The sequence below is a fragment of the Amblyraja radiata genome, chromosome 5 (genome assembly GCF_010909765.2).
Source record: "Amblyraja radiata isolate CabotCenter1 chromosome 5, sAmbRad1.1.pri, whole genome shotgun sequence".
Lineage (NCBI taxonomy): Eukaryota > Metazoa > Chordata > Chondrichthyes > Rajiformes > Rajidae > Amblyraja > Amblyraja radiata.
The window spans coordinates 63,209,681-63,237,190 of record NC_045960.1 but is presented as its reverse complement, the minus strand read 5'-3'; the positions used below and the strand labels follow the sequence as shown (position 1 = coordinate 63,237,190).

The following is a 27,510-nucleotide window of genomic DNA, read 5'->3' as shown; positions in this document are numbered from 1 at the left end:
TTAACTTCAGTCGATTTCGAATACTTTCCAATCGTCTAGTGTTTATTCCAAAAGCAACTGGTGCTGTCTGGAACGGGCTTTGCGGTAATGATCGCAACGTTTGCATTGGCAACGCAGTCGTTGCATGAGGAGGACGGGCTTTGCAGCAGCTCCGCCTGATCGCTGGAACGTCTCCCGGAGCTCGCGCTGACTTTGACCGCCTAACGTTCCACCATGCTCGCGCACAATTGCCGAGCTGGGTTGTTCTGCAGCGGCAGCGGCATCGGGCCCAGCAAGATAAACCGTTGCCGCGCCTCACTCGCCATTCTCAGAGCGCCCACTGAGGCAAGAGCAGCACACGAGTTGTGTCATTCAACCCCAGGTTAGATGGAACAACATCTGTGAGGTTTTTGTTTTGTTTCGTGTAACTGCAGTTGCCAAATCCGATGACATTTATAAACACCAGCTCTGCTTTTCATTTTGGAGAGTGATAACTTTTTCGTTATGGAGTTTGTATTTGATCAATTTTAGAATAGGATTCCATATACTTTCTATACGATCGTAGGATTTAGAGGTTAGACGCAAAGTGCTGGAGTAGTAATGGGCCTGTCCCACTTAGGCAAATTTTCAGCGGACTGCCGGGACTGTCAAGTTGCCGGCGGTCGCCTGAAGAACTGGAACAGCGACAGTCAAAGAGTGGAACACACACACACACACAAACATCGCAAAGGCGGGGGCCAGGGCAAGCGGGGAGCGCTGTCTTTGTTTTTGTGTTCATAGCATTTCTCCCCGTCTCTAGCCAGCAGTGTGCTCCCAAAGTCCATCGGGATACTTGGCATCTTGCCCAGCTACGCCTCCGAGGGCAAAATTTTTTTTATGGAAATTCATTAGAAGTCCACTGTTCATACCCGGTTTATCTCTTTAATTTTCCTACTTTACATTTTTCTCCTATGAGTTATATTTGGACATTCCAACATTGCACAGTTACATTCCCACAGTCTGAACAAATTCATAGAGATTCATAGTTATATAGTACAGAAGCAGTTCTATTGGCCCAACTCATGCATGCAGACCAAGATGTCTATCTATTGCTAATTCCATTTGTCTATGCCTAGTCCATATCACTAATCCTCTCTAATCAATGTACCTGTCCACACAATTTAAGTATTGTAATTGTGTCCACCTCCGTTGGCAACTCATTTCACATTTCCACCGTACAATTTGTGAAAAAACATCCCTCAGATGCATTTTAAAGCTTTCCCTCTCACCTTAAAATCTGCCCTCTAGTTTTGGACTTTTCTGCCCTGGGGAAAAATACGTTATCTATCCCATATGTGTCTCTCATAATGTTATAAACCTCTATAATGTAACCCCTCAGCCTGCTCTCTCTGAGTTGCACGGCGAGCAGGCGACGTTCCGACAAAGCTTTCCTGCATTTTCTCCTTTATAATCAGCAAATCAGGGTTTTGAGATTATTTGTTTATTTGAAATATGTTTGATATTTATGCATTCATAAAAGAGATTTGGTAATTTTCTAAATATACTAGACTAAATGGGACCCATTGGGTCCCTGTCACACAGGAGGCTTGGTCCCCAACGCAATATTTCACCACTCACCCAAAGCCTCCAACTGCACAGGCACAGCTCATTTCCCCTCATCCTTAGCACTCTCTCCCCCTCCTCTTCACCCTCCCTCTTCTTTCCCCTCTCCTCCTCCCCTCCCCCAATCACCTCTCTCTCGCTCTCCTTTCCCCTACACTCAGTCACTCCCTCCCTCCATAACTCCTCTCCCCTCCCTACCCCCTCCTATCACCTATCCCTCCTCACCTCCTCCACTGCCCTCCTCTCCCTCTATTCTCCACTACCTACCTCCCCCCACTTCCCCTCTCTACTCGCCCCCTCCTCTCCCTCTATTCTCCTGCCTCCCCCACTCTCCCTCCTCACCTCCTCCCTCTTATTTTCCCTCTCCTCCTACCCTCCCCCAATCCCTCCCTCACCTCTCCTTTCCCCTACCCTCAGTCACTCCCTACATAACTCCTCTCCCCTCCCTACTCCCCTCCTCTCCCTCTATTCCCTCTCCTCCCTCACTCACCCTCCCCAGGATCTCGAGATTGCCGCACCTCTTCCTTCTTGCGTGCCCCGGAGGAGCATCAGTTGTTGACGTCCTCAGAGCCAGGCCTCGGATCGGCCCGGAAGCACCTGCAGCTATGGCTGTGCTGGCAGGAGGTGGGGGGAGAAAAGTCGGGGGAATAGCCATGGGGGAGAGGGGGGTATCACTGGGGAGGGGGCAGGATCCAGCGAGGGGGACCTGCAGACGAAGGTGCTGCAGCTGCAGGGCATCGCGATGGCGGTGCGTTTGGGACTCACAGTGGGTGCTGGACGCACTCCTCCGCTGGGATCAGATTCACCGCTTTCCGTTTGGCGACATCGACCCGCCGCGCCGCACCGCTTCCGGTCCCTACAATAATTGTGTCCGATTGGAAACTTCTGTCGGCCACCCACAGCATCCCTCAGCTCCAGTAAAGATGCGATGGCGCAGGAAGGGTCGGACCATCCCGGGGAGTGACAGGAGAAGAGACCAATCCACGCGCCGTTGATTGGCAGGAGAGGAGATCGATCTGCGCACGCACGTTTTTTACGATTTTTAATCCTCGCTAACTTTTACAATATACAACCGATTGGAACGAAACTTGTTGCACTCGCAGCACAGGAGAACGGCGAGTGAGCTGGTAAAAAATCGTAGTGCTATCAAGTACCGTTTTTGCGCAAAATAGAAAAACCACACAAACCGGAAGAGCACAAGATCAGAGCTTTAGTGATGTATAAATTAGGTATTGGTGATCTTAATGAAGGCAAACCCATTACATGATATGGCATAGAAACAGGCTCTGGGGGTCTAAGAATTTTTGCAATAATTATCCCTTCAAGTGATGGATTCCATATTCAAGTTGTCCTCTGAATGAAAAAAATCTCCTTACCTTACATTTTACATACCTTAAAACTATGCCAAAAACACACAGCACTGGAGTAGCTCCGCAGATCAAGTAGCATGCAAACCTGAGGAACAGCTTCTCACATTCCACCTTACAATGCAATGTGAAATCGTGGATGCATTGGTGATAATTTTCCAATGTTCTATAGACTTAGGATCAGTTCCTGTGGATTGGAGGGTAGCTAATGTTATCCCACTTTTTAAGAAACGCGGGAGAGAGAGAACGGGGAATTATAGACCAGTTAGCCTGACATTTGGATAGCAGTAACAGAATTGGTCCGAGTCAGCATGGATTTACGAAAGGGAAGTCATACTTGACTAATCTTCTGGAAATTTTTGAAGATGTAATTAGGAAAATGGACATGGGAGAGCTTGTGGATGTAGTGTACCCGGACTTTCAGAAAGCATTTGATAAGGTCCCACATAGGCGATTAGTGGGCAAAATTAGGGCACATGGTATTGGGGGTAGAGTGCTGACATAGATGGCAGGCAGGAAACAAAGAGTAGGGATTAACGGGTCCCTTTCAGAATGGCAGACAGTGACTAGTGGGGTGGTGCAAGGCTTGGTGCTGGGACCGCAGCTATTTACAATATACATCAATGATTTGGATGAAGGGATTCAAAATAACATTAGCAAATTTGCAGATGACGCAAAGCTGGGTGGCAGTGTGAACTGTGAGGAGGATGCTATGAGAATGCAGGGTAACGTGGACAGGTTGGGGGAGTGGGCAGATGCATGGCAGATGATGTTTAATGCAGATAAATGTGAGGTTATCCACTTTGGTAGCAAAAGCAGGAAGGCAGATTACAATCTAAATGGCGTCATGTTGGGAAAAGGGGAAGTACAACAGGATCTGGGGGGTCCTTGTACATCAGTCTATGAAAGTAAGCATGCAGGTACAGCAGGCAGTGAAGAAAGCGAATGGCATGTTGGCCTTTATAACAAGAGGAATCGAATATAGGAGCAAAGAGGTCCTTCTGCAGTTGTACAGAGCACTAGTGAGACCACAACTGGAGTATTGCATGCAGTTTTGGTCCCCTAATTTGAGGAAGGATATTCTTGCTATTGAGGGAGTGCAGCGTAGGTTTACAAGGTTAATTCCCGGGATGGTGGGACTGTCATATGCTGAGAGAATGAAGCGGCTGGGCTTGTTAAACTCTGGAGTTTAGAAGGATGAGAGGATATCTAATTGAAACATATAAGATTGTTAAGGGTTTGGACACGATGGGGGCAGGAAACATGTTCCCGATGTTGGGGGAGTCCTGAACCATGGGCCACAGTTTAAGAATAAGGAGTAAGCCATTTAGAACGGAGACGAGGAAACACTTTTTCTCACAGAGAGTGGTGAGTCTGTGGAATTCTCTGCCTCAGAGGGCGGTGGAGGCAGGTTCTCTGGATGCATTCAAGAGAGAGCTAGACAGGGCTCTTAAAAATAGCGGAGTCAGGGGATATGGGGAGAAGGCAGGAACGGGGTACTGATTGGGGATGATCAGCCATGATCATATTGAATGGCGTTGCTGGCTCGAAGGGCTGAATGGCCTACTCCTGCACATATTGTGTATTGTCTATTGTCTATAATCGTTTTGAAACCTTTTGGCCACTTGCATGACACAAATATGCTTATGATGTAACACATTAAAACTGAAATAACAAATAGTATGTATATAATGCCTTATTAATGTTGCAAAATACCCCAAAGGTTTTCATAGCATTATTGAATAAAGATTGATTTTCAGTCACATAAGGAAATACCAGGACAGATAACCAAATTATGGTCAGAGGTTTTATGGAGGTTCTTTAAGTCTATGGATGTTAAGGGAAGGAATTCCAGAGGTTAGGCCTTTGCCAACTAATAATACAGCTATTGGTATTGCATTATTTGAAATATGGGATTTTCAAAGCCATAATTGGAGAGATATGGTTCAGGAGATTACAGAAATGGAGAGGATTTAAATCTTAAGATTTGAAAACAAGTAGGCATTTTACTGGGAGCTAATATAGGTCATTGGATGTTGGGGCATAAGCAGTTGGGTTTCAGATGGTCTTGGGTTTACGGAAGGTAGAAAGTGGAGAAACGTCACTACTGGGTTGGAATAGTCAGATTAAGACTAAAGACAAGTCTTCGGCCTTTGCTCTATTTAATTGGAAGAAATTTCAAATTTATAGGTCCAGTTGTCCGTTAACATATTGATAGATTTAAAACTAAAAGGCAGAAAAGGCATGACACACAAATTACTCATCTGTTATTTTTGGGTGGTTGGTTGGTGGATAGAGCCATCTAGGCATAATTATTGATTGCCATTGAATAGTCTGAGTAACCACTACATTTCTGTTCATCTTCCAAAAGCATGGCATCACTTTAAAAAAAACAGGTATTTCTGTGTATTTGGATTAGAGTTTGGTTAGGAGTTTATTGGCATAGAAAGCAAAGTGCTGGAAGTACCCAGCAGGTCAGGCTGCATTCTGTGGCAGGAACAGAAAGTAAATATTCCACTCTGCCTGTGGGTGGTGGAGGCAGATAGTTTCACAACGTTTGGAAAGTATAATCTGAGTGCTAGAAAGTGGGATTCGTATAGTTGGTTATTTGGAGACCAGCATGGATATGGTGGGCCAAATGCCTGTTTCCCTCCTTATATCTGTGTGACTTAACATTTCAGATCTATGACTCTTCATCAGGTGCAGGAAAATTAGTGATTTAGCATTTGCCCATTTCATCAAAATTTAAATTCCCATCTTTTAAAATGAGGGTGGCATTTCTTGCCGACAGGTGGAAAATCAACTTTGTATATCTTTCAAGTCAGGCATGTTCATTAACGAGGTCCACTCAAACTGTTCTGAATAAAAAGGCCACTTTGCACTGACCTTGGTAATTAAATGCCTTCATTAATTTCCCCAAAAGTCCTCGGATTCTGATAAGTTAACAGATATATACTCGGCTCTGGTCTGAGAAGTAGGAATCACGCAATGTTTGTTCTAGCAATTTGGTGAAGTCCAGGCGCTCAGGTTGGCTGAAGTCTTTAAATCATTTTACCCAAAGTTTAATTGTGTTGCTTTCAGAATAAAGCAGTCCAGGTGGGAGACAGTCGACTGATGCTTGTAGATATTTCTGATGTACCTGATTTTTCCTGATCAGCGCCATACCTGATTTTTCTATTTTGACCTGCAATATTTGGCTTGCATTGTTTTCAATAGTTTGTTTGGCATCACCAAAATTTGTATCATTATGTCTTCATATTTTTTAGTAGAATAAGAATTTCATGTTGTCTGGTAGAAAACCCGTATGAATTTTGTTTTCCCCTCGGTGGTTGGTGAAAGAAAATGCAAGAGAACCACAGCTTGTACTCCTTTTAGTTTGATGTATCAAATTTAGTGAGATTAATGAAAACTTTAAATCTGGTAGTTTCTTGGTTGGCCATGGCACCAACATGTTGCAAATTTGCAATGGATTTTACCAATGCAGAACAAAATTCCAGTTGATCTAAGTTTAATTTTAATGACTGTATTGTACAATCACTAGATCTGAAAGTGTTCATTGAAACAAAGAGATGTTTTTATTTTTTTTAAATTTTTATTTATTAGAAGCAGTGTACAAAAATATAAACATCGGCATATGACATAATACAGTTATTGTACAGCTTCAATTAAATTTTTTAGCTAAAGATGAGAGAGAAGAAGAGAGAAAAAGCAAGAGAGAGAGAAAGTGAATGTGCAAGAATAGAACCCCTAGACTACCAAATTGGTATAGATGAAGAGTAAGTAAAAGAAATAAGAAAGACGTAGAGAAATAAAAAGATCAAAACAGAAAGAAAAACAAAAGGTGATGATATACCTGCTTCGTATCCCTCCCCACCCATCACCCAACCCGTAATTAAATTTAATTCCAAAATTGTGTTGCACCATACTATCCTTGTAGTGAATCAATGAATGGTGTCCATGTCTTTGAAAATTGCTCTGGTTTTTCTGCTAAGACAAGTCTCATATTTTCAAGATGTAGCGTCTCAGACATGTTTGTAATCCACATTTTAAGAGTTGGGGCAGATGTATGTTTCCAGTTTTGAGTATTAGTTTTTTCGCCGTTAGTAGACCATAATTGAGGAAACTTCTTTGAAATATTGATAGCTCAGAGCGGGCTTCTGACGTTCCTAGAATAATCAGTTCCGTGTCGGGGTCCAGTTTTGTTTTTAATGTTTTTGAGAAAATTTCAAACATTCCTCTCCAAAAGTTATGTAATTTTATGCAAGAGGCGAAGGAATGTGTTATAGTTGCTTCTTGAAGGAAACATTTGTCACAAATAGGAGATACATTTGGAAAGATCTTATTCAGTTTAGTCTTTGAATAGTAGAGTCTGTGCAGTATTTTAAATTGAATTAAAGTATGTCTAACGTTAATCGAACAATTGTGTATATATAAAAGGTTTTCTTCCCATCTGTCTTTTGGAATTCTTAGGCCTAGTTCCTCTTCCCAGTCTCTTTTAATTGCGTCTGACGATGGGATTTCTATATTTAGAAGGGTGTTATACAAATATGATGTTAAATTGTTTGACTTTGAGTTTCTATTCATACATTCGTCTAATATATCTGGCAGCAGAGTTTGGTAGTCATGGGTATATGTTTTCAAATAGTCTCGAATTTGAAGATATCTGAAATATTGATTACCTTTCAGGTGGTATTTTAACTGTAATTCCTGAAATGAGAGAAGAGTTCCCATCTCGTAGAGTTCTCCAAGTTTTTTAATTCCTAGTCTTTTCCAATAAGTAAATGTTTTATCTATAATAGAAGGCTTGAACAAAGGGTTATTGGCTATTGGTGAGAGAAAAGATACATTTCTTAGTTTAAAAGTTGATTTTACATGTCTCCAGATTCGTAGAGTGCTGTGAATAATCAGATTTTTATCATAAGTGTGTTCTTCAAATTTGTTGGGGAGAGAAGAATCGCACCTATATTAAAAGGCGAGCAACCCTCTGAGGCTCTCCATTATTAACCAGTCTACCTGTTGGCTTGAGTTATCCAGCCAGTAAATTACATTTTTAGTATTCGTTGCCCAATAATAGTATAAGAAATTGGGGAGAGCCAATCCGCCCGTTTCTTTGGGTTTACATAGATGTCGTTTATGAATTCTATGTGTTTTATAACCCCAGATAAAGTTTGTAATCAGAGAATCAAGGTTTTTGAAAAAAAATTTAGGAAGGTATATCGGTATTGATTGAAATAAATACAGAATTTGTGGGAGGAACATCATCTTTATAGCATTTATTCTGCCTATTAGAGACAACGGGAGTGTTTTCCAAAATTGAATAAGAGCATTTAATTTAGTAACTAAAGGCGGGAAGTTTGCATTGAATATAGAGGTATATTTTCTGGTTACCTGAACACCCAGGTATTTGAATTTTTTCAGTAGCAATTCTGAAGGGGAATTTTAGATGGTGTGTCGACTCTTCAGGTTTTATTGCCATAATTTCACTTTTGTTCCAGTTTATTCTATATCCTGAAAAGGAACCGAATTCCTCTATAAGATTTAATATATTTGGAATACTACCTTGAGAGTTGGTGATATATAATAATACATAATCTGCATATATTTATATTTTATAATTGGAGTATTTAGAATTATAGCCGTGAATGTTCGGATGTACTCTTATACTTTCCGCTAGGGGTTCAATCGCAAGGGCAAATAACAGGGGTGATAATGCACATCCCTGTCTATTGCCCCTGGATAACTGAAATTTAGGAGAGAGTATATGGTTAGTCAGTATTCTGGCAGTCGGCTTATCATATAACAATTTTATCCATGAAATAAAATTTTCTCCCATCTGAAATTTTTGCAGTACAGGTGCACAACCTTTTATCCGAAACTCCAAATAACGAAAAGCTCCGAATAGCGGACATTTTTTCGGTCCTTGAAGAAAGGTCCTTGAAGACGTTCACCGAGGGCGGCCCGCAGAGGTGATAGCGGAACCTCCGGTCGGTCCTCGAAGAAAGGGGAACTAAATTCCCATTCATAAAAGAGAAGGTGAGGGTATATTGCGCGGGAGGGTTAATTATTGACAATCTGCTGCTGCCTGCCTGCTGAGTTAAAAAGTTCCCACGGTAGACTCACGATACACAGTGTATCGTGAGTCTTGCGTGGGAACTTTTTAACTCAGCGGGCAGGCAGCAGCAGATTGTCGCTCCCTTCAGTTTCACCCCACCTACACCCCTCTGCTTCCCGGCCATGTGTGTGACCCCTTCCCTCCCCTCTCCAGCTCCCTGCCCATTGCACCGGTGCGGGGGCTTTGCACTGTCTTCACGTCGGCGATGCCAGCAGGTCAGTGCCAGTCACCGGAGACGTCAGGACCAACGGGACACCGACCCCCAGGCCCACTGCAAGCACGGAGATCCCAGAGACCCACAGCCAGCAGCAGCCCAGCCCCGTTCCAACTCCAAAGGAACACGCTCCCCGTAGGGACAGAAGCTGATGGTGTGCAAGGTACGTCTTGTTCTTGGGGTTGCGGATGAGGGGGCGCAGCTCGGGCTGTGACGTCTCCGGCCACCCCCCTGTACAGGATCTGAGACTGGGAACTGTACCGCCCTTGCAGGTGAACAGGAGAGTGGGGTTGTTTGCAGTTGCAGAGGGAGGGGGCAAGGGCGGTACAGTTCCCAGACTTAGCTCCTGTCCAGGGGGGTGGCCGGAGACGTCAGGACCAAAGGGACACCGACTGCAAGCACGGAGATCCCAGAGACTCACAGCCAGCAGCAACTCTAGCCCAGCCCCGTTCCAACTCCAGAGGAACCCGGGTTGCGGAAGAGGGGGCGCAGCTCGGGCTGTGGGCGAACTGCCACTTGTCGCTGTAGCGGCCCATCGGGGAGCGGGTTCCTGTTGGTCCTGACGTCTCCGGCCACCCCCCTGGACAGGAGCTGAGACTGGGAACTGTACCGCCCTTGCCCCCTCCCTCTGCAACTGCAAACAACCCCACTCTCTTGTTCACCTGCAAGGGCAGTACAGTTCCCAGTCTCAGCTCCTGTAGGGGTCGCCGGAGACGTGGCCGGAGGGCCAGCAGCAACTCTAGCCCAGCCCCGTTCCAACTCCAGAGGAACCCGGGTTGCGGATGAGGGGGCGCAGCTCGGGCTGTGGGCGAACCGTCACTTGTCGCCGTAGCGGCCCATCGGGGAGCGGATTCCTCTGGAGTTGGAGGGGGAGGGGGGTATTGTGCTGTTTGATCGCCCCCTGCTATCCCAGGGACAGGAAGACACAGCGGCTTTTGAGAATGGTGGGCAATCACTTCCAAAGTTCTGCCCACACAGTCAGTACACCTCTCCTACACTTGTCTCCCGCACTAAGATCATCTTGCAGAGAATGATCCCAGCCTAACCCTCCCTATTCTCTCCTATTCTGCAAGAAAAAACTACATTGAAGACTCAAACTCGCGATCGAGTAACTGCCGGGATCGAGACGCAAACTCGCGACCTTGTGGATATGAGCCGAGCACTCTACCACTGAGCCAGCCGTTAAAATCTACGCTAAAAATCTTCCATTCCGAAAGCCGAAAAATTCCGAATTACGAAAAGTGTCTGGTCCCAAGGCTTTCGGATAAAAGGTTGTGCACCTATACTGTGAAAGATATTTCCATTCTACTTGGTCAAATGCTTTTTCGGCATCTAATGAAATAATTGATAAGTCTTCTTCTTTAGTTCTGTGTGAGTACATTATGTTAAAAAGGCGTCTCCAATTATTAAACAAATGTCTCTTGGCTATAAACCCCGTTTGATCCGAATGTATTCATTTATTAACGTATTTACTTAATCTTCTTGACAAAGTTTTGGCTAATATTTTCTGATCTGTATTTAACAGGGCGATTGCTCTGCATGATCCCGGGTCCTCTAGATCTTTATCTTTTTTGGGTATTGATGCAAATCCGTATTTCATCCTTGTTCTTCTTTGTTGCCACGATCATGGGTGAGACCCAATCCGAGGGGACAGCGACGGGGGCAATCACACCCAGATACACCATTCTGTTGAGTTCACTTTGAACACAGTTCCACATAGCATGGGGAATCCTGTGTGCCGGACGGACAACTTGGAAGTACCTCAGGGTTAATCGTAATTGTGTACTTGACAGGCAACCTGCACAGCTTGTCGTCAAACAAATTTTGGTATTGTGTCAGGATTTGTTGAGGAAAGTCACAAGTTGTAGTCAGATGACAAACAGAAGCACTGAAAGTGACCAGTCCCAGGTCTTAACACCCAGCAGGGATGGCACATTTTCACAAACAATATAGAAACTCAGGCTGTGGACACGTGAGTCAAGACAGCATTGTAACTCGACTTGACTGATAGGATGCACTGGACCTCCTGCAAATGAAAGAAGGGAGGCAGCCGTAGGATTGATAGTCTCTGTTTTTCGTATTTTCTTCAATTCAGATAAAGACATCACATTACACCGAGCACCTGTGTTGATTTTCAGAAAAAAACTCTTGCATTAACGAGCAAAACGACCTTGGGATCTTGATGTTTATGAGGCAAGTCAGACAGGGAATGTACATCCATATCAAGATCCTCGTTAGCAGACAGAAAGTCCGTGGGAGCCGTTTGAGAGTGCCCAGAGTCCATGTTCCCGTGGTCGAGTGAATTGACAGATTGTCTTGTTTGAACTCTGTTGCTACGTGAGCGGCAGTATCGGAAAAAATGGTTGCGTTTTTTTACAGGTGACAAAGCTTTCCATAAGCCGGGCAATGGTCACGGACAGCAACATGCGAACCCCCACAATTAAAACAATTGTTTATGAGTTTAACGGCAGACCTGTCGGGCACTTGAGGAAATTGGCGAGAAGCTTGATAAAGTGTGCTGGCAACATTAACATCATGGGCAGAGTGGGGGCCATCTCCCAAGAATTTAGCAGGAGCATCAGACATTTTAGCAATGCGACAGCAGTTTTCAGCAGTCTCCAGAGTGAGTTCAGTATCGCATAGCAGCTCATCACATAATTTATCATTGAGAATGCAATAGACCAGACAGTCACAAACTAGGCTGTCACATAAATCGCCAAAGGCACATCTCCTGGCAATGTGTTTCAAAGCACTAACGTATGTTTCAATAGGTTCGCCATGTCTTTGGCTTCGCAAAAAAAAAAATATGTCTCTCCATTACTAGATTACTATGTAACTCACATAACTGTTGGAATTTGTTTATCAAGCAGTCGGGGTACGGATGGACTCAGAGGGAGTAATCTGGACACCAGCCAGATCAAATCTAGCTGGTTCATAATGAAATCTTCTGGCATGCCGAGCAGCTTCTGTGCCCTCTAGGTTGAGGAGAATAGAGGCACAAACAAACCTGAGCAGCAGCCGGGTGAGCCGCATGTATATAAATGTTGAAATCTTATTCAAAAATGCGCCACCGTTTGGCAAGGTCTTCATCAAACACCAAAGGTTCTGATTTTCTGAGAGAAGAGGCTATGGTAAAACATATACTGGACAAAAAGGGGGGGAGGGTGTAAGGGAGGAAGAGCGGGGGAAGGAGTGGTTGTCGAAGTTACCTAAAATTGGAGAATTCAACGTTCATACCGATGGGTAGTATTTTACAGAAGCAGAATATGGGATGCTGTTCCCCCAATTTGCGTGTGGCCTCACTCTGGTAACAGAGGAGGCCCAGGACAGAAAGGTCAGTGAGGAAATGGGACGGGGTGTTAAAATAGTTAGCATCCGTGAGACCCAGTATGTAAGTATTCAGAGAAACGGTCGCTGAATCTACGCTTGGTCTCACCAATGTACAAGAGCCCACATCGGGAACATGATTACCTTCTGTAATTTGTTTCACAGAATAATTTGAAACATTTAGAGTTGCACACTTTGTTCATCATCCTTGTGATATTTTATTATTCAAGGCTGACTACCACAAGATATTGAAAAGTTTCTTCCACATGTCTGACTCTTTATGCTGTAGTCGCAACTGAGTTTATGACCTTCAAAAATGTACATTCTTTGTGAAATGCCTTGTTAAAAGAAGAGGGAAACTTTTTATGACATGTCTGCAGTGTTAGCGCAGAGAGAGAGAGAGAGAGAGAGAGAGAGATTTGTTGTATTGTGAAATATGTTTTGATTTAAAAGTAAAGGTGATAGCTTGCCCAAGAATTTACAGTTCACTTCCTAATTCCTTACACTGTTTGGCTTTAACGTTTTGTGTGTTTTCTTTGTCATCAGTTCTACACATTCCATAAATTATTTTACATTTATATTACTACTAGACAAAGTGGGACCCAGCTGGTCCCCCCCGCAATATTCCACCTTCCACCAATTCCAATATACACACACACACTCACACGCTCACATACACACACACACACACACACACACACACACACACACACACACACACACACACACACACACACACACACACACACACACACATACACACACACTCACACATACACACACACACACAAACACACACACACACACACAGACTCACACACACATATACACATACACTCACACTCACACATACAAACACATACACTCACTCACTCACACACACACACACTCAATCACACACTCACACACAGACACACAATCACAAACACTCACTCATACACTCACACACTCACATAAACACACACACACATGTACTCACATACACACACACACACATACACTTACACACACACACATACACACACTCACACACATACACACACTCACACACACACATACACTCACACTCACACACATACTCACACACACACTCACACATACACTCACACATACACTCACACATACATTCACACATACACTCACACACTCACAATCACACACACACTCACACTCACACTCATACTCACACACACACTGACTCACACACCATATATTTGACAGTAAACTTTCTTGAATCTACTCACATGGCCTCGCCACTGTGGGGCTTCCGCAGTCAGCGGAACTTCCACAATCAGCGTAACCTCTGCACTTATTGAAAATTACGCAATCAGTGTGACCTCTGCACTCACTAGAAATTATGCAATCAGCACGACTTGTCCTCTAAGCAGAAGTCACGAAATGAGCGAGACTTTTGGACTAAGCACAGTCGGACCTAATAAAGCATTTATTCCTTCCAAACACAGTCGGACCTAATAAAGCATTTATTCCTTCCAAACACAGTTGGACCTAATAAAGCATTTATTCCTTCCAAACACAGTTGGACCAAATAAAGCATTTACTCCTTCCAAACATAGTCAGACCTAAGAAAGCATTGCAATTTCAAGCACAGGCAAGGCAGCAGGCCAAACAACTCATTGTTATTAAGGGCTAACAAATCATTTATTTTTTAGTTTGTTAAAAGTTTTTGTTTTAATGTTCTTTGTTTTGTTTTATGTGGTGGGATGGGGGAGGGGATCGGGGGAAACTTTTTTTCAGGTTCTTACCTTCCCAGAGATGTGATCAATTTTCAGATCACATTCTCCGGGCTCTGTGGCCTACCACCGATGGAGCTGGAAGCCTCGGACAGTTGTGAACCCCACCGAGCGGCTTGGACTTAACATCGGAGCTGATCCCTTACCTGGGATCGCTCCCACCATGATCACCGTGGACTTACCATCAAGGGCTCGCAGTCTCGGGTGAGGCCGAGTCGGGAGCTCCAATGTCGCGGAAGGTACGACCAGTCCCGACGCGAGCTTCGATCATCCAGCACGGGGGAGCTGACATCCCCCCAATGCGGGAGCAGATTGCCTCGACGTGGAGGGCCCAAACGCCGTCGGCTACAGGAGTCAAGATCGTCCCATCAACGGGGGCTCGAAGCCCACGACTGAGGAAGGACTAAGGGAAGGACTTGAACTTTATTTTGCCTTCCATCACAGTGAGGAATGTGTAGGAGTCACTGTGGTGGATGTTCATGTTAAAATGTGTTTTTTAGTGATCTGTTACTTTTAATAGTATGACTGACCTGGCCAATGAAATTCCTCGTATGTTACAAAACATACTTGGCGAATAAAGTGTGATTCTGATTATGATTCTGATTTTTCATCGATGGGAAAAATCCTCGGGGCTGGCTCAGCGGAGGAGGACTGTGTGAGTAAGATGGCCAAAAATCACAGTGATACAGGGTAGCGTTTTTTCTAAAATCAATATACAGCGCAGACAGGAAGTGGTCAAGATGAGACTTTTAATTATATAGATTTTCTGCAAAATGTATTATATGCTATCTGCTCTTGATTTTGTTACATTTTGGCCTCAAGCCAGAACAACAACACATGTTTTTGTTATTTCCAATTTTTTGCAAAGGATGATGTTTCATTTTAAAAATATTTTTACCAATTGGATTATTTTCAGCCATGGTATACTTGCCTTTATCTTTAAATCTGCATATTTGGAACTGAATTTCATCTGCTTTTGACCCCAATTAACGCAAGGAAATTGCAACTGATTATCACAGTTAATATTTCAGCTTTTGAATGTGAAGATGGTGTTCAAATATAATGAGTGCAAACAGAAATATCATTGATGATACAAGGTGGAAACAGACCCATTAGCCCACTGTGTCCATGCTGGCCATTGATCACCCATTCAAACTAGTTCCATGTTATCTCATTTTCCTATCCATCAGCCACGATCATATTGAATGGCGGTGCAGGCTCGAAGGGCCCAGTGTCCTACTCCTGCACCTATTTTCTATGTTTCTATGCTTCTATTCCCTACACACTAGAGGCAATTTACAAAGGCCAATTAATGTACAAACCCACACACCTTTGGGATGTGGGAGGAAACTGGTGCTCCAGGAGGAAACCCACACAGTCACAGAGAGAACATGTCAACTCCACACAGACAGTACTTGAAGTCAGGATCGAACCCGGGTTTCTGATGCTGTGAGGCAGAATTCTGCCTGCTATGCCTGTGCCGCATATGGTAACATCCCTCTTTCAGATAATTTATCAGTTATTATTCACAATGGCGTTTCTTGAAAGACATTTGTGGACCAAAACATCGAATTAAATTCCTCTCACTTCTTTCACTACTTCCATTAAATCTTTAGCTTAACAAGAATGTCGTCAGCGGCTTTACCGGAATATAAAACAAAAAAAAAGACTTTAAACTAAATAAAGGGATGTTTGGCTCAATGACCAAAAACATGACCAGAGATAGAGTGTTAGGGTGGTAATTGTAGTGTTAGGATCATAGCAGTACAATCACAATAATGGAGCTTTATAAATCAGAGATGTTAGCCAGAACCTGAGCCAAACCGGTGTCTCACGAATATGGGAATGTGGCAGATTAGAGATAGAAATGGCAAGATCATGTAAAAGAAGGATGGGAATTTCAAATGACAAGGAAAGCAGAATTGTGAATGATTACGTGTAGTAATCATTTAGCTTAACTCGGTATATTATAATTATGCAGTTACCTTTAAATTTTTACCTGCCTGCCATTATGTGGGTGGGATTTATACATAGTCTGGGGCGTGGTTTGTGGCTAGGATTCTGGTGCGGACTCTCAAGTAGTTAGTTTAGTTTGATGAAGAGCGGGGGAGAGACATAGTTTTCGACTATGCACGAGCATGACCACAGGGGTATGAAGAAGAGCCAGAACAAAGAAGATGTAGCGAACGAAGAAAGAAGCCCACCAAAAAGGCCCAAGTTGCACTTCTGGGGAAATGCCAGTATGATTGAAAAGTACTTATACAAGAAGAAGCTGTGAGGAATATTCTTACTGCTTTGTACTTCAATAAAGAAACTATTAATCAAGAGACTGTATCTGGAATATTCATCTTTCAACGGCATTGCATGTCTCGTGGAGGGCTCATGGGTGCGTATAGATTAACGTCTGATCCACGGTCATCAATTAAAGTGACTATTGAGGGCTAAACTCTTGAGACGTTGTAGAGACTGTCACTGCATTAGAGTTGAAAACTACCTTACTACCATGAGGTAGAAGATTGGTCTCATAGAAGAGGGACAGAAGATTGGGCTGGATCTCTGAGAGATTACTGCCTGAAGAACTGGTTCTGTAGAAGAGGAACTGAAGAAGCTAAATCTCTGCCAGAGATTATAGCTTGACCCGGTTTAGAACCTACCTACCGGTAGGTTAATCGACACATCCACTCGACTTATCTGAAGACTGAAAACTTCACTGATCGAGAGCGTGAGTAAAGATCAGCTATTGTGTTATGCTTTAGATTTGAATGCTGGAACGCTTTAATTTGAACAGCTTCTTGACGAGATGCTGTGAAAAGTTCGACTGATTTGCTGCATTTTTAAAATGAATTATAGGCTCTAACAAAGAGTCTATGAGATGCACTAGGAGTTTAAGTTCTGCTAAAGTTTTGGAAAGCAGCCAAGAAGCTTGTTTGCTTGCCAGCCTGGATAAAGCCAGGTGCTTGGCCTTGAGATGTTTTGGAGTTAAGATATTTTCACATTCTTTCAAGATAAATCAGCCCTGTCCTGTTTATCTTGCTAGCAGATTTGGCAGTCTTCTAAAGACCTGTTTAATTTGTGGAGCAAGAAGAAGCTGGTAAGCCACCAGAGGGAGCCATGGAATCTTCGACAGGTAAGCCAGGCGGAGAAGAGCCACAGAGGTATGAAGAAGAGCCAGAACAAAGATGATGTAGTCAACGAACAAAGAAGCCCACCGAGAAGGCCCAAGTTGCATTTCTGGAGAAATGCCAGAAGGAGAAAAACAAGCTATGGAAGCAGATTATCAATTTAATAGAGAACCAGGAAGAACTCGTGCATCTTGAAGAGAATGCTAAAACGGTAAAATCTAATCATGGGTGACTAGTCAACCTCCGCTTGCGGTTGCACAAAACCACAACTTATTACTGAGCCCTTCACTGATTGAGGAGGAAGGCGAAGGGCATAATCAGTGGTTTCAAGAAGTGATGGGATATCTTAACGGCGTTGTGGGCGAAGTAGGAAAATGGTTATTTGAAATTGAACAGAAAACCAGCGTGCCCTAAAGTCGCACCACCTATGCAACAAGGTACCCAAATGGAAGAAGAAGTAACACCACAAGATAGTGTCTCAAACGTCTCAATGCAAGGACCAGGACACAAAGCTGGCTCTGTTGTCAGTTCAAAAATTTCTGCTCAAATGGAAGCCAAAGCTGAATTTGCTCCTCTCTCACTAGAAACTGTCCCCTTGGAAAAAAACCCCATGAGATTGAGGAATGAAAAGGACGGTTGAAGAGAGAAGCCGAAGAGTTGGATAGACAGGTTGAGGAAGAAGAAGAACGGCTGAGGAAGAAAAGGAACGGCTGAAAATGGCCACGAAGTTGGCAATAGCCAAGGTGAAGAAAGAGGTATTGGAGAGTCGGGGATCAGGATGCAGCTCGAAAGAATCTCTGAAGAAGAGTCCCTCAGTCCAAGAGGAGCTGCTGAGCTGGAGACAGCAGCTGGATTAAATCTATGGCCAGAGTCCACCTGGTCTTGCGACTTTGAGTACCCACTGAACAAGTGGTTGGCCGACAATGCCTTATCTCAACACAGGATGTTAGACCAAAGCAACAAATTTATAGGCCTCCTGATGAGGCTCGTACCAAACCACCAATTCAGTATGCTTTTCAGAGGCCTGATATACAGGCTCGAGCTGTACCCAAACATGGACAAACAAGTAGCCATGGCTCTCGTGACAAAGCTTACCCAAGACAGTACCCTTTACAGATAGATGCCTGTTCAACATACATCTGTGCCCAACCAGAGATCTCAAAATGAATTATTTGAATTGGTGAGGAATCAAACGAAAATCAGCGAGCTCATAGCTCAACAAAATATCCTTTCCACCTTATCTCCAAAGGAAATTCCAACATATGACGGTGATCCTTTGCATTATGAAACTTTCATAAAACGTTTCCAAGAAAGTGTGGAAATGAAAACTACTAATCCGGGAGATAGCTTAAACTTTCTTGAACAATACACATGCGGACGTGCAAAACAGCTTGTTACTAGTTGTCTACACTTGCCTGCAAAAGAGGGATATCTAAAGGCAAGAGAGTTGCTCAAAGAATATTTTACATAGAAACATAGAAACATAGAAAATAGGTGCAGGAGTAGGCCATTCGGCCCTTCGAGCCTGCACCGCCATTCAATATGATCATGGCTGATCATCCAACTCAGTATCCTGTACCTGCCTTCTCTCCATACCCACTGACCCCTTTAGCCACAAGGGCCACATCTAACTCCCTCTTAAACATAGCCAATGAACTGGCCTCAACTACCTTCTGTGGCAGAGAATTCCACAGATTCACCACTCTCTGTGTGAAAATTTTTTTTCTCATCTCGGTCCTAAAAGATTTCCCCCTTATCCTTAAACTGTGACCCCTTGTTCTGGACTTCCCCAACATCGGGAACAATCTTCCTGCATCTAGCCTGTCCAACCCCTTAAGAATTTTGTAAGTTTCTATAAGATCCCCCCTCAATCTTCTAAATTCTAGCGAGTACAAGCCGAGTCTATCCAGTCTTTATTCATATGAAAGTCCTGACATCCCAGGAATCAGTCTGGTGAACCTTCTCTGTACTCCCTCTATGGCAAGAATGTCTTTCCTCAGATTAGGAGACCAAAACTGTATGCAATACTCCAGGTGTGGTCTCACCAAGACCCTGTACAACTGCAGTAGAACCTCCCTGCTCCTATACTCAAATCCTTTTGCTATGAATGCTAACAAACCATTCGCTTTCTTCACTGCCTGCACTTGGTAATGAACAGAAGATTGCTAAAGTTTACATGATGAAGGCCTTTGCCTGGTCAGTTAGCAAGGCGGAAGATGTGGAGACGTTGCACGAGTTTGCGATGTTTCTTAGAGGTTGTTGTAAGTCGATGAGCAAACTCCACCACATGGACGAATTGAATGTGTTGGTAATATGCAGGCTATTATTCTTAAACTGCCCTTCAGACCTAGAGAAAAGTGGAGAGATAAGGCAGGCCAGATACAGGAAGGTGAAAACCGAGAAGTCATGTTTCCTGATCTGGTGAATTTCATTGCCAGGGAAGTACGAAATATGTCAAGTCTGCGCCATGGGAATATTCAAGATACAAAATCAGCGAACGTCAAAGGTTCTACCTTTACTAAAACAAAAGGAAGACCAGGACCTAAGGGAAGTAGTTTTGCTACCGCTGTAATACCTGTAGAAACAAAAGGCGAAAGGAAAGGAGACACATCTACTGTTAAGCCAAGATGGTTTTGTTTGTGATGTGATAGAGCTGGCCCATAATGTGATGTCTAAAATTCAAGAAGAAGGAATATAAAGAAAAGATGAACTTCTTAAAGGAGAAGGGGATCTGATTTAGATGTTTGAAGAAAGGACACATGGTTAAAGACTGCACGAGTCGTATGTGTGATAAGTGCAAGCAAGATCATCCTGAAGCACTTTACACTGAGCAGAAAAAGCCGGTGCAAATAGAACAGAAGGAGAAGCCAGCTACTAGTGATGCTGTCACCTCACCTCAGATAACTGCCCATATTGGGCCGGGGTAGAAACCTGTATTTTCTCCATCTTACCTGTACAGGTAAGGAACAGCAAGACGAATACAGTGCTGCAAACATATGCATTTTTGGATCATGGAAGTTTGGCTACCTTTTGTACAGAAAGTTTGATGAGAAGGCTGGACATTACAGGAGAAAAGGTTAAGATTCTATTGCGTACCATGAATGAAGAGAAAGAGTGCGTTAGTCATCACATTACAAGTATGGAAATATCTAGCCTGGATGAAGACAATATTATACAAATATCTGAGGTGTTTACGCATGAGACCATGCCTGTTTGTCATCAAAGTATACCCAGACATGAGGACTTGAAACAATGGCCTTACTTGAAGGATGTCAAGATACTTAAAATAAATGCTGGTATCGCCCTACTTATTGGAACAAATGCTTTGAAGGCATTGGAACCTATACAGACTGTGAGGAGCCAAGGGGATGGACCGTTTGCTGTGAAAACCCTAATAGGATGGGTTATCTATGGCTCCTTGAGAAGGAACAATGAAAGCAGGAACCAGAAGAACCACCCTGCTGCTGCTATCAATCAAATATCTACTGTTAAATTAGAAGAGCTGTTGATCAAGCAATACAATCATGAATTCAGTGAAAGTACCGTTAAGGAATCGGAAGAAATATCCAGAGAAGAATCCAAGTTTTTGGATATTATGAACCACTCAGTGAAGATGATAGACGGCCACTATTGTCTAGACTTACCTTTCAAGCAAGAAAGCGTTAATCTGCCAAATAACCATCGCATGGCAGAGCAACGCATCCAGAATCTGAAACGCAAGTTTGGCAAGAATACAAAATTTCATGAGGAATATAGATCTTTCCTAAAGGACATGATTGTCAATGATGATGCCGAAATGGTACCAACAAACCAGCTAAATCGAAGTGACGGAGAGCTTTGGTATATTCCGCACCGTGGGGTGTATCACTCGAAGAAAGGGACCCTAAGGGTGGTCTTTGACTGTGCTGCAGTCTTCAAAGGAACATCACTCAACTGTCAACTACTGCAAGGTCCAACATTATAATCTCACTCATTGGAGTTCTTATTAAATTTAGACACAAACCGGTTGCTTTGATGGCTGATATTAAAGCAATGTTTCATCAAGTCAAAGTATCAGAAAAACACATTGACTACTTGCGATTTCTATGGTGGCCTGATGGTGATGCACAACAAGATCTTGTTGAATACCGGATGAAGGTACATCTCTTTGGAGCAGTGTCATCACCAAGTTGTGTGAACTTTGTATTAAGGAAGACCGCAGAGGACAATAAAGCTCACTTTCAGAAGAAGTGACAAATGACTGTGAAGAATAATTTTTATGTGAATGATTGCTTGAAATCCATGCCTACGGAACAGGAAGCAATTCAAATTGTAAAACATCTGACTTCCCTCTGCAATAAGGGAGGATTCATGCTATCCAAGTGGATCAGCAACAGCCGTGCTGTATTGGAAACCATTCCACCAGATAACAGAGCCAAGGAGACTAGGGAATTGGATTTGGACAAAGACGATCTGCCAGTAGAAAGGGCATTGGGACTGCGCTGCTGTGTCGAAACAGATGTGTTCAAGTTCAGAATCTCGATTCAAGAGCGATCATGTACAAGATGGGGCATCTTTTCTGTGATTGGTTCCGTTTACGACCCTTTGGGATTTCTTGCACCATTTACACTGTCAGCCAGTTTAATTTGGCAGGATCTCTGTAAGAAAAAACTTGGATGGGATGAGAGTATAACCTTCTCAGCGATGGCCAAAATGGGTAACGAATCTTGACAAGATCTCGGAGTTTAAAGTGGACCTTGTTTGAAGCCTTTGGTAAGATCAGATGTGCACAGTTGCATCATTTCTTAGAAGCGAGTGAAAGTGGCTATGGTACCGTTTCATATCTAAGACTGGAAAATGATATCAATGAAGTATATGTTGCATTCTAAATGGGAAAGGCCAGAGTGGCACCATTGAAGCAAATGACAATTCCCAGAATGGAATTTATTGCCACAGTCTTAGCTGTTAAAGTTGACAGCTGTTAATGCTGTAAAAAGAAATGCAGCTTCAATTGGAAGAGCCTATCTTCTGGACTGATAGTACTACGGTGCTTAAATACTTCAACAATGAGAACAAACGTTTCTTGACATTTGTAACAAACAGAATCTATTTTGTAATGGGTGCTAGTAATGTATCACAATGGAAATATGTTAACACAAAAGAAAATCCTGCAGATGAAGCTTCTGGAGGACTGACAGCAGACTGCTTCTTAAGTATTACGAGATGGATCAATGAACCAGAGTTTCTCTGTAAGCCAGACAGAGAATGGCCAAAGCATGAGCTGGGATTTGAAATCTCTGCTAATGATTCGGAAATTAAACAAATCATCACATTGAACGTTATTGCTATAGGTTAATCAAACACAACAAATGACTTAATTGTCCACTTTTCATCATGGAAGAAGCTGGTGAATGTGGTGGCTTGGTTTCTTAAAGCAAAAACATGGTTATTGCAGTTTGCTCTAAAAAGGAAAGAGATTGCTGAAGTTATCTCTGAAGAAGATCCTGAAAAACTGAATGAAAAGGTTGAGGAGAAGATGCAAGTTTTTAAGGCATCTTACGACATACAGGGTTTACATCTTGATGATCTCCTCAAAGCGAAAAACGCGATTATGTCTTTCTGTTAAAGACTAAAATATAAAGAAGAAATATCAACGTTAGAAGCTGGAGTACATGGTGTCAAAAGGGACAGTCAATTGTATAAGCTGGATCCGGTATTGGAAGAAGGTATTCTGAGAGTTGGTGACCGTCTTCGTACTCTAGCAAAGCCTGAGGAGGCTAAGCATCCTATTATTCTCTCAAAGGACTTTCACATATCAACATTACTGTTATGACATATCCATGAACTGATCGGACATGGAGGAAGAAGTTCATGCTGTCATAACTTTGGACTTTTGTGTTTTGGACTATATACTCGGTATCATGCCTTACGTTAAGGGTTTGGTGTGTACTGCACAGACTAAGAATAATGTTTTAATAAGACCAATAACCAAGTTATGCTTGCTTCTAGAAGGCGAAGATGAAGAAAGAAGAATCGCTAAAGAAGTTTGAATGCGGATATATAATGCATGTTTTTTGTTTTTTGATATATGTTAAGCTTTTATTGCTACTTTTTACAAATGTCTATTAGTAATTGCCTCGTTATGTACTCAGAACAATTAGGGGCCGGTATTTAGTAGCCATTTAGCTTAACTCAGTGTCTTAAAATTATCCAGTTACCATTAAATTTTTATCTGCCTGTAATTATGTGGGTGGGATTTATATGTAGTCTGGGGCGTGGTTTGTGGCTAGGATTCTGGCGCAGACTCCCAAGTATTTAGTTTAGTTTGATGAAGATCAGAGGAGAGTTTTCGACCATGCACGAACATGACCACGAGTATGATTGAAACGTACTTATACAAGAAGAACCTTTGATGAATTATCTTTGTTTAAGAAGGTAATGCAGATGCTGGAAAATCGAAGGTAGACAAAAATGCTGGAGATAAACAGCAGGTGAGGCAGCATCTATGGAGCGAAGGAAATAGGCAACGTTTCGGGTCGAGACCCTTCTTCAGAATTATCTTACTGCTTTGTATTTCAATAAAGAAACTATTAATCAAGAGACTGTTTCTGGAACATTAATCTTTTGACGGCATTGAATGTCTCGTGGAGGGCTCGTGAGTGCGTATAGATTACCTTCTGATCCACGGTCATCAATTAAAGTGACTATTGAGGGCTAAACCCGTGAGACGTTGTAGAGACTGTCACTACACTGCGTTTAAGGTGAATACATATTGGTAGGCTGGTCTGGTGTTGGTGAATTGTCGGAGTTAGAAGTAATACAGGGATGGAAGGGAGTTTACACAGTGGATGAGGTGAAACAAGAGTGTAGTTGGGCAGTTGCAGAGATGGAGCTATTGACCTGAAATAATGCCAGTTCATTTTCAAGGTAGAATCTCCAGCCATATGGAATTTCCTCAGTTTGCATGTGACCAACCTAGTTTCTGTGAGTAAGTCATGTAGCAGTTTTAATAAAAATTAGGTAAAAAAAATACAGAAAAACAGGAGCTTTCAGTGGAGGGGGGGGAGTGGAAAAGCCAACATTTCAGTATGGCAAAATGCCATGTGAAATAGCCATCTAAACCTACACAAAGGCATTAATTTCAGTCAAACGAGCCCTCAGAGAAAAATCCTCATAACAAAAAAAGGCATCTGAAAGATATTTGTTATTGTTTTCATGACTGTTTATCACCAATCACCTGCCCATGTTGCTAATATATTTTAACTTGAATGTTAATTTGAATGTACAACGTTACTGCAGTCAGCCATAATGAAATCCATAATGAAATTATCTCCATTAATTTCTCATCCTTTGTATGTTCTCCTTCTGATTGCATGGGTTTCCACCGGCTCATTGACATAGAATAGTACAGACCAAAAACATTGTAAATGGTATTCGGCTATTAAACACTACAACCTCAAATAAGCTCTGAACTACATAGACTATTATTATACTCTTATTGTTTGCTTTTTAGTGGGTACGTATGTGTGTGTATAGAGCGTGCAGCGGAGATTAATCAGGACATTGTGGGCGATGGAATGTTTCAGCATGGTTGAGGTGGACTGTGTGAATCTATGATTCTATGCCTAAAGATCTTTTGTCTGCAAGATCTGCAATTGTGGAATTAATGGAAGGCCTTGATTTCTGATGGTGAAGGGGAGAGAGAGGATTGGATTTAATAAGGATGATTGGGCCTGGAATTAGTGGTGTCAAGAGCACCAAGGGAAATTCTCCACAAACTTTGATAGATGAAGTTTATGATCGTTATTGAGCTTTGCCAGCCAGGTGCTGTGTTGCTCAGATAGTTAAAAAACTAAAATAATTTGTTCATTTGGTTATATGCGGAATGCGAGAAAGCATAAGAAAATAAGTAGAGCTCGTTTCTGACTTTAGCCAGAAGGGTTGTCTGGCTACAGAACTCCACCCCTGGTGTACCCATTATACAGGTCCAAAATAACAGCAAAAATATTTGTAGAATTGAGTCATTGGATTGATAACTGTGCTTGAGTTCTAAGAGTCTCCTTTTGGCAAAGCCAGATCTGTGTTCTGCAAAAGGCTCTGTGGTATAGCTGATTGCATTGATGATTGGGGGAGGGGAGGGCTGTAGGACTGATTGTCCATCTAAACTTATTCCTCCGTGAGGAGGATGCACAGGTTACAGTAATTTACTCATCTCTTTGCTGTTATTTATGAGTGTGAATGTTACTAATTTGTGCAGAGTATATTGGTTTTAAAGGCACGTGCAGCACTCATTGCTCAGCACAATAGGCCTGCAGGTTGAGTTGTAGTTCACTGTGCTAGTGATTTGGAGGGGGTGGGGTGGGAGTACGTCAATCAGCATTTTGAAGCAGCACTGCATCCAGTGAAGTACTTGTGTGGCTTGTGAAGGTTTTGTTTAGTTGTACCATTTTAACAGTAGTAAGCAAGGCAAAATTGCCTTTTGGACCTAGCACCAATAGATTCCCCTATCACAAAATGTCAGTGGTTGGAGATTTTTTATTGTGGGTTTATCGTATTTTGCTTACAATTTCTAATCTATACACTATAGATTATAACATAACAAAATAGCAGCAAATGAAACCGATAGAAACAGGGTATCCAGTGCATACTGCTGTAATATATATTGCCATTAAAATTCTACATTTAAAAAACTTGAGACGTCAGCTGTTATATGCAATAAAATATACATGAAGGATTGGCTACGTCATCGCACAAAGAACTGCACTAAAGGCTTGAATCAGTCCCTCGAGGCTTTTCATACTGTTTAGTATTCAATTCACATTGTGCTTTGTGCAGTGGCATGAAACTCAACAGAATGAAGATTTATCCACAGGATTGCAGTAGGCTGATCACAGCAACTGTTCTCCAGGGTTTGCCTTGGCAACAGGAAGGTTGCTGGGATACAGTGCTTTTTGAAAAGCAGGACAGACTCACAGCAGGATCACTCGTCAGTGGGAATGCTTTAAAGTCTCGATTACAGATCACTTCACTTTCAAGTAGAGTTAAACATTCAAAAGGTTTGGGTTTTCTCGAAACTTCTAATCATATTGCTTCCAGAATCAAGCAGAAGTCCAAGCAGCTTGATTTTATTTCAGACAGTATCAGTTAATAATTATCTTTGTTGGAGAGATGCAGCCCTTAGTGAGAATGCCTTTTTGCCGCAGTGCGCCTTACATTGACTTTCACAATGCTGGTTACACTGAAACAGAAAATATAACTGAAATAATACAAGTGTCGGGTATACCTGTTTACCCGAAATAAACAATCAAATTTTTCTATGTTCCTCAGTTTATTCTTGGAATATAAATTTAGATAGTAATGAGCATTAAGATATTTTTCCTTCAATTAAGTGAAAATAAGTTTTAACATTATAACATTCTGTCATTGATGGTTGTTAAGACTGTTAACAATGTGCAACATCTGTTAAGATGTCTCCAACAAAATGAGTGGTTGACCCATTTCTATGAAATTTGTAAATAATTTGTCTACATACATGAGTTCTCTTCAAGTCCCTGCCATATGATACAAAATTAATAAAATGAGCATTAGCATGTCAGAAGTTTAAAAAAAATAAATGTGTTGGTACCTCACTGGCGATCACATGCATCCCAAGAGGAAAGAACACTAATGGAATGCTAACAGGGGACCTTATAATGTTATATATAATTATGTTACTGACTGTGCTGCTGTGCATGGCATGTCTTTCCACCTTGCTGCTGTTGGACGCTGGGCCAGAAATGTGGATGCTGGCTAAACATGAATTTGGCAAATTCTCATGGCTCGGTGTAGAGAAGCTAGGGTGGCAATGGGCAGGGTAGAATTCTATGGGATGTGAAATGGGGTTTGGTTGCACCCTGGCCAGCACAATGAGTTCAGGCCTTTGATGGAAGCTGACAGTGCATGTGCCATGGGTTGACAGTCCTACACTATCTTGCATTGTCTTCTGTTGGATGTGATGGAAGCTATTGTCTCCATTTCTCTGTTTAGCCACAAAGCTCTGCACAGCAAAGAGACCACA

General features: G+C 42.5%; 1 protein-coding gene across 3 annotated transcripts in view; it reads left to right on the top strand.

Annotated features, from left to right (window-relative positions):
• The window catches only part of msra (methionine sulfoxide reductase A), a 298,069-nt gene that overhangs the window by 347 nt on the left and 270,212 nt on the right, over positions 1 to 27,510 (top strand). Inside the window, exon 1 of one of the 3 annotated variants that reach the window (XM_033021380.1) lies at positions 28 to 361. The exons of 1 other annotated variant lie outside the window; for it this stretch is intronic. In XM_033021380.1, coding sequence (XP_032877271.1) covers positions 214 to 361 — 148 coding nt within the window. In that variant the 5' untranslated portion in view covers positions 28 to 213. Of the gene's footprint in view, positions 1 to 27; positions 362 to 27,510 lie in introns of those variants that run through there. One more of the 3 variants, XM_033021379.1, reaches the window with a different exon arrangement.